The sequence below is a fragment of the Cornus florida genome, unplaced genomic scaffold (assembly GCF_030987335.1).
Source record: "Cornus florida cultivar Cherokee Brave unplaced genomic scaffold, ASM3098733v1 CherokeeBrave_3.0.0_Hap2_Chr06, whole genome shotgun sequence".
Lineage (NCBI taxonomy): Eukaryota > Viridiplantae > Streptophyta > Magnoliopsida > Cornales > Cornaceae > Cornus > Cornus florida.
Genome location: NW_026775576.1, coordinates 99,857,108 through 99,864,767, shown reverse-complemented (window position 1 = coordinate 99,864,767; position 7,660 = coordinate 99,857,108). Strand labels below are relative to the sequence as shown.

Sequence of the window (7,660 nt, the reverse complement as noted above, 5' to 3'; positions counted from 1 at the left end):
AATATTCAATAATTAATGTTCATCATCGAAGTTCCTCTGGTTGCTTTTGTCAAGGTAAACCAATCTTTGCATAAGGTATGCATGGATATAATTAAAAAAAATATAAAAATAAACATGGGCTGCCTTTACAACTTCCACAGGGCACGAAATTAAACTCACGTGCGGCACATGACTAATGGTCCTCAATTCTCACATAGGTGTGCCAATACCGACCTTGAAAAGCATGTGATTCATACACAATTTCATCACCGTTGAATGATTGAATCACATCCACCAATCAAAATTAAGCTCATGCATAACCCACCAATTAACTTTCCTGGAAAGGTCAAACAACTAAGTTGAGGAATTTTCCCACGAACCAAACAAATCGCCGCCCAATTAAAAAAATTAAAAATCACTTTACCTTTAACTAACTCACGCGGTACAAAAATAAATAGTAAAACCCTCGCGAGGCGAAAGCCTCTGATATGCGATTTCAAAAGTCTATATATAAATACGAATGTGTGTTGTCACAAACTTACACAACAGAGGAGAGAGAGACAGACAGTATCCACGGGACTGCAAGAGAGAGACTAAATCGTGAGGTCCTTGTTCGCAGAGGAGTGAACACCTTGTGTTCTCTTATTTTTCTCCTTAATTATTTCACTATTTTATTTATATTTCAATTATTTTTTCTAAGATATTTTGGTTATCTCTCTTAATTTACTTCTATTTTTCTTTCTGATTTTGCTCTGTTTAATATCTCTAGTTTTAAAGGGAGAACCAGAACACAAAACCCTTATTATACATCGTTCTGGTCTCCAATGGCGAGTTGGGTCTTATCAGAATGTGGTATTAGACCCCTCCCTCAAAATTTTCCACGACCCAGAACTGGACTCATCTCTAACACCACCACTAACCCACCAAAGACCAGATTTTTCCATTCAAACAAGAAAGTAACAGATCTAAAGTTCCCTTCAGTCTGTCTTCCAAGTGGGTGTTCTAGAGAGAGAAGATGGGTGCTAAAAGTGAGTGCTCCATTGAAGGTTGCATCTGTAGATGGGGATGAGAGAGGAGAGAGAATCAATGGTGTCAATGGGGTTGAAGATGAAGCCGAATTCGACCCCGGAATGCCACCGCCGTTCAAATTGGCCGATATTCGGGCCTCTATTCCGAAGCATTGTTGGGTGAAGGACCCATGGAAGTCTATGAGCTACGTTGTGAGGGATGTTGTGGTTGTCTTTGGTTTAGCAGCGGCTGCAGCTTATCTCAACAATTGGCTTGTTTGGCCTCTTTATTGGGCTGCCCAAGGCACCATGTTCTGGGCTCTCTTTGTTCTTGGTCATGACTGGTAATCACAATCTTCTATGCTAGATCTAATATTGCTTATAGTTACTATATATAGACACATAGAACATGTATGTATAAATGTCTGTGTGTATAATTTTTTTGGTGCTTAATTAGGTAATGTTTGATTTTGATTGCAGTGGGCATGGAAGCTTCTCAAACAATCCCAAGCTAAACAGTGTGGTTGGGCATCTTCTACATTCTTCAATTCTTGTGCCCTACCATGGATGGTATGCTACTAATTCAATTTTTCTCATGTGTTTGTGCATTCATGTTCTCAAGCTTCAGAAGTTTTTTTTGTTCAGTTACACTGAACTTTGATTAATGTTACAGGAGAATTAGCCATAGGACTCATCATCAAAATCATGGTCATGTTGAGAATGATGAATCGTGGCATCCGGTTAGTTGTTTTCGGTCATTTTGTTAGTTCTTCGTTTTTCATTATTTATTCATGCTCGTACTTTATTTATTTATTTTTTTTATTTTTTATTTTTGTAGTTGTCTGAAAGAATTTACCAAAAATTAGATGGCATTACGAGAAATTTGCGGTTTGCGGTGCCTTTCCCAATGCTTGCTTACCCCTTCTACCTGGTAAAGTTGTTGGCTGTTTTTGATAAAATTTATTCATGGAGTTATGAGACTAGTTGCTGATAGTTCTTGTGTTACAGTGGGGTAGAAGTCCTGGAAAAACTGGTTCTCACTTTGACCCAAACAGCAATTTGTTCGTCCCTACTGAGAGGAAAGATGTGATCACTTCCACTGTATGTTGGACAGCAATGGCTGCTTTGCTTGTGGGACTATGTTTTGTAATTGGTCCTGTTCAAGTGCTTAAACTCTATGGTGTTCCATATTGGGTAAGTTCCATTTCATTCTTACTTATTGATACATTTCCATATACCAATAAAGTAGAATTTAGTTTGGTTTGTTTTTCCAAATTGAAAAATGTTCTCATTTGACTTCATTTCTATATTAGGGTTTTGTAATGTGGCTGGATTTCGTTACTTACCTGCATCACCATGGCCATGAAGACAAACTTCCTTGGTATCGCGGAAAGGTATTAATATGTTGCATCATGCACATTTTTTCCTACTGTTCAATCATCCTTTTCTATTTGATGAGAAGTTATCAAATAGGAAGAGGTACGGCAGAGACATCTACTGAAATGTGGTGGTGGAAGTTTTGTATTGATCTGCAGTTTTATCTTTTATATTTTAACGGAAGTAGAGGAATCCATGAAGATATTTGTTGTTATGATTGAAGCTTGTGAGTTGTGGCATGCCAATTTTACTAAGACAACTCAAGTATTCTTGTTTAGGAATGGAGTTATCTAAGGGGAGGATTGACTACTATTGATCGCGACTATGGATGGATTAATAACATTCACCACGACATTGGAACTCATGTGATACACCATCTCTTTCCTCAAATCCCTCATTATCACTTAATTGAAGCAGTGAGTATCATTTCCCTTTAATTTGATCAGATGCAATTTTTAGACATTCTGCCATGACTCATAAAATATGCAGTTTAATGAATTCTTCTCTTTTTAAAACTTGACCATGTAGACAGAGGCAGCAAGGCCAGTGCTCGGAAACTACTACCGGGAACCCAAGAAATCAGCTCCTCTACCATTCCACCTGATTGGAGAACTGATAAGAAGCTTGAAAAAAGACCACTATGTCAGTGACACAGGGGATGTTGTGTACTACCAAACTGACCCGAAACTCAGTGGCTCTTCTAAATCAGAATGAAGCAGTCAATCTGTACAAGGGAAGGTCTTCAAGCTACTTGAATTGGATAGGCTTGCACAATGACTACAACAGCGGTCGCAGCATCCTCTTTGGCTACTTCAAATTTCTGATAGTGAAGGAGAAAGAGATGGCCGACAAAATGATAATGCTGCTTATTTTAAAACGCCGGTAGAAGACATATGAAGCAGGTATTTTCAACATTAGTGCTTTAGTAGTGAAGGAAAGATGTATATTTATGTTTCATGAGGAGGTGATTCATCTCTTCATGATATGTATCATGTACTATTGAGATTAATATTTACAATAGAAAGAAATTGAGGGAAATCAATTGAATAGGTGCTTCTCTTTTCAGTTTGAGTTGTGTGGACAATGTGAAAGATAAAGGGAATCTATCAAAGATATTGGAGATACGTAGATTTGTTGGTTTTTTTTTTTGGCATTTTTTCTTTATTAATGGAAAGCTAAAAGGCCAATAGACTTTCAAAGCAATAATTTTTCTTTGGGTTGCATCCAAGATCTTATGTTTTGAATGGTGGTCCTTTGGCCAACTCGGTTGTCCTTTTGGGGACCAAAATAATATTGGTGACAGTATCATAACTAATCCTTTTCATAGAATTTTCAAATTTCACGTTGTTGATAATGGGTTACCAGCATCAACCATCAAATCGTAACTGTCTGGCATCCGAAATACTATTGGTGCTAGTATCCTTCATAACTAATCTTTTTCATTGAATTTTCATAACCTCAAATACCATGTTATTTTTTATTTTATTATTATTATTATTTTTTTGTCATGCCATTTTACTATGAATTGTGTCCCCACTGTGGGTTATTCAATTGTGATTAATGGGACACTATCTTAGTTGATGCATCCCTCAAAAGAACCAAGGCAGGGAGATCCGTTATCCCCGAATCTATTTCTGCTCAATGTTGGGGGTCTTCGAAGGAATACTAGAGAGCATCTGAGAAACGTATAAACTCTGTTTTCAAAGAACTAAAATCAGAAAACTATATAAAAACTGGTTTGGTTGTAATTTTCTGTAAACTCAATTAATATATATATATATATATATGTTTTATTCCGGAGAACTTCTGTTTTCATAGTTGTTCGAAATTGGTAAAACTAAAGCAACTATATGTCTTATTATATCTGTTAGCTAGCTGGGTTGGACACTTCATATGTAGCAAAAGGGCCTCCTGTTTAAGCTGTACAAAGGAAGATGTTTATGGAGGCTAAGGCCATCTGCAGTGGCCTGTCCAAACGGTCCTTTTCGCGAGGATGAGCCCAAACTAGCCCGCAGCGGGCTAGTAAAAATTGGACGGGCTCACATGGACTCACAATCTAGCTCACGGAATACCATGGGCCCAAGCCCGATCGGGGTATTTTATTTTTTATTTTTGTCTCTTCCTTTGCCAGAAGGATGTTGTTTTGGGCAAAGTTATTTTTGTTTTCAAATTTCAGAGGCACTTATTTGGCAGCTGGGTTTTTGGAAAAAAAAACACCCATAAATAGGTTATTTTGAGCTAAATTTTTTTTTTTAAAAAATAAAAAATATATTGTTTAGGCACTGTTTGTCCAAAAAAAAAAAAAATTGATTCCGGCCAAAAATAAATTAAAAAACCATTTTTTTCCCTTAAAAATTGATTTTTAAAAATTTTTTTTGCTTTAAATTTTAAATTTCTAACACAAATAGTGCATTTGGCCTTTAAGGCATTGTTTAACAGTTATAATTAAAAAAAAAAAGGTTTAAAAATTCAATTTTTTAAAACTTTTTTCAATTTTTTATTTTATTTTATTTTTAAATTTGAAATTAAAAAATCATTTATCTTCTATAAATACCCTAACTCCTACTATCATTCATCACATCTAACCCATCTCTATTATCTACCATTTAAATTATTTCTTCTTCTATTTTCTCAATCTTAACTATTATTTTCAAACTCATTTCGATTCCATAGATTCTTAACATCCATTTTATTATAACACTCAATTCAATTCATCAAACGATGAGTTTTTGCCATTTACCGAAAACAATATCCATTTTCTTCACAGTCAAAACTACGTTCTAATTATTATGGGGCAGAATCTCGATTTTCTTCTCATCAACCATCCCAACCTTTTCATCAATATTGTGGTACTAGTGTTCCACAATCAAGTAACTTACAACCTTTGGCAAAACAACCAATTATCCGAAATACAAATTGGACCAAGGCTGAAAATGTTTATGTTGGGCGTGGATGTCTATTACCTCTGATGCGATTACGAGAACAGACCAAAGTAAGAAGAAGTTATGGAGCGAATCTTAGAACGTTATGTACAACATACTGGTGTTTTTTCAATTGACCGAAATTCAGGAGCTTTGATGAATCATTAGTCCACCATCCAACAAAAATTCAACAAAATTTCCCAATGCATGACTAACATCGAAATGAATCGTCCCAGCTGCTTTAGCACTGATGATATGGTGGGTTATTTATTGTTTAAATATAACTCGTAAATATTTTAAATAATCGGCTTTTAATTTTTTGTTAATTTTTTTGTGTAGATGATAGCAGCTAAAGATAGTTTCGTAAATAAACAGGTGGTGAATTTAAGTTAGAAAGTTGCTAGCAGATCTTGAAGTCTAACAATAAATGGCATTTACATTGTGTCAAACAAGTAGAAAAAGAAAAAACAGCCGAAGAAGATGAGTGAGTTTGACTTTGACATTAATGAGTCAGTTGGGCACTCATTATCATCTACTCCATCAAGTCATGCAGCTACGACAAATGGAGCTTCAACTGAAGAACTACCATACATGGGGGAAAATGATTCACCCGGTGTGGAAGAAAATGGCGAAGCAGTGTGCGCTGAGCAAAAATTAATTCAACATTTGAATTGCAAAATTCATTTGTTACCAATTTTAATGATCTCAAATGCCGTTACAAGAGTCGTTAGGATAAAATGAAGGATGCCCAAGTGGCACGAGAGGTAAGAAAAGCGGAGAAATAGAAAACGTGACAGCTAGAGATTCAAGAGAAACAAAGAGCTGAAGAGAAGGAGATCATGTTAACAGATCCAAATTCGGCACTAACAGAAGCAGGGAAAGCTTGGATTATTACACGACAAAATGAGATCTTGGAATCTTTCCATTCACGGTCCACCTCAAAGTTTCCATAGGATTTTGTAATCCTTAGTCTTTTTTTATTTTTTATTCCAATTTAGAATATTGTATTGTTTAAGTTATTTTTAATTGTTATGTTTAATTTTTATTTTTATTTTAATCCATAATGGATAATGTATGGTTTAAAGTTATAATATCAGTCCTAGTTTTTTTTTAATAATTTGCAAAAATATTATTTGATTGAAAAATATTGCTGTTAAGAAACAATTTCATCATTTTAAATATTAAAAAACCATTACATAATAAAATTATAGTATACGAAATATAGCCGTTAGGAATATAGCGGTTAGAAATATAATTGGTAGGACAAAAAGGTTTTTTTTTTTTTTTTTTTTTTTTTTTTTGTGGAGAGCGAAAATCTGGAGTGCTTGTTTCTGAAGAGTGAAAGCTGCTGACGTGACTCTTGAAAGAGCTGAAGTAACATTTTTAGAGAGCTAAAATCCAAAGAGACTGTGCAGATGCTCTAAGAAAGGCTGTAACTCATCTTGAGCGTGGAAAAGGTTTTTGATTGCTACCGAAATTCTACACACTGATATTCATTTAGTAGCATTACAAGGTATTGAAAATCTCTTAATATAAGATGAGGACGTTTTAGAATCTAAGTTTTTTTTATTTTTTTTTTTAATAATTATTACTAATTTTTTTTTTATGTTAAATTATGAGAGGGATAATCGAACATGGGTACACCCATTTTGAAAGTTAGACGCTTTACCAAGTAAAATACGCGTGTCTAGGAAGATTCTTCAAGGCAATGATCAACAGTGGTATTGAAAATGACTATGGAAATTGCAAGTTGCAGTAAAAGGGAAAAACTTAAAAACATTTTAAATGGAGATCTAACCACAATAAATTAGGTGTGATGGGAAATGTAGCTTCAGAAAGACTTTTAATACATCCAATCTGCAGAAACGTGGCTACTTGTTCTTCTTGGAGTGTGGATGTCCCTTTCCAGTGGAGGAGAGATGTTCGAGGTACAATGATGCCTATAAAGAAGCAATGTATGTGGAAAGTGATGTTCTGTTTTTTTTGTTGAAGTAATAGTAAATATATAGAACATAACCAAAAGGCCCTTGCGAAAATTATTACATCAAACACGCAAATAAGAACATAGAGATTTTATGCGGCTACATTAACGAATTGCAGTAATTTCATTACATGAGAAAACAACATTAAATGCACAGAGTTAATAATTACCTTCTAGAAGAACACACAAATTTTATGTAGTTCTCCCAAAAAATTACTACTACATTCACGAATTAAGACGACATAATAAGCGTAAAATATATTAACTTATTACATAAAATTTAAACTTATTACAAAGTTAAACTAAGTTGTACAATATTTATGGAGCTCCACGCTTTTCATCAAAGAAGTCACTGTGAATTTTGCCCCTGTAATTGCAAACAAGATGGGCCATCT

At 34.7% G+C, this 7,660-nt stretch overlaps 1 protein-coding gene across 1 annotated transcript; it reads left to right on the top strand.

Moving 5' to 3' along the window:
- The first annotated feature begins 547 nt into the window (after positions 1–547).
- On the top strand, positions 548–3,401 carry LOC132313310 (omega-3 fatty acid desaturase, chloroplastic-like). The gene is made up of 8 exons (XM_059812022.1): positions 548–1,330; positions 1,467–1,556; positions 1,660–1,726; positions 1,825–1,917; positions 1,995–2,180; positions 2,300–2,380; positions 2,642–2,779; positions 2,892–3,401. Exons 1-8 carry the CDS (start codon positions 804–806, stop codon positions 3,075–3,077), a joined length of 1,368 nt encoding a protein of 455 aa, XP_059668005.1. The 5' UTR covers positions 548–803; the 3' UTR covers positions 3,078–3,401.
- Positions 3,402–7,660: the final 4,259 nt, after the last annotated feature.

What these genes read in the sequence shown, in the direction of transcription:
- LOC132313310 (XM_059812022.1), top strand. Translation starts at nt 804, where the DNA reads ATGGCGAGTTGGGTCTTATCAGAATGTGGTATTAGACCCCTCCCTCAA. An exon ending in CTTGTGCCCTACCATGGATG is followed by an intron (nt 1,557 to 1,659) that starts GTATGCTACTAA and finishes TTAATGTTACAG; the next exon opens with GAGAATTAGCCATAGGACTC. An exon ending in TTCCTTGGTATCGCGGAAAG is followed by an intron (nt 2,381 to 2,641) that starts GTATTAATATGT and finishes ATTCTTGTTTAG; the next exon opens with GAATGGAGTTATCTAAGGGG.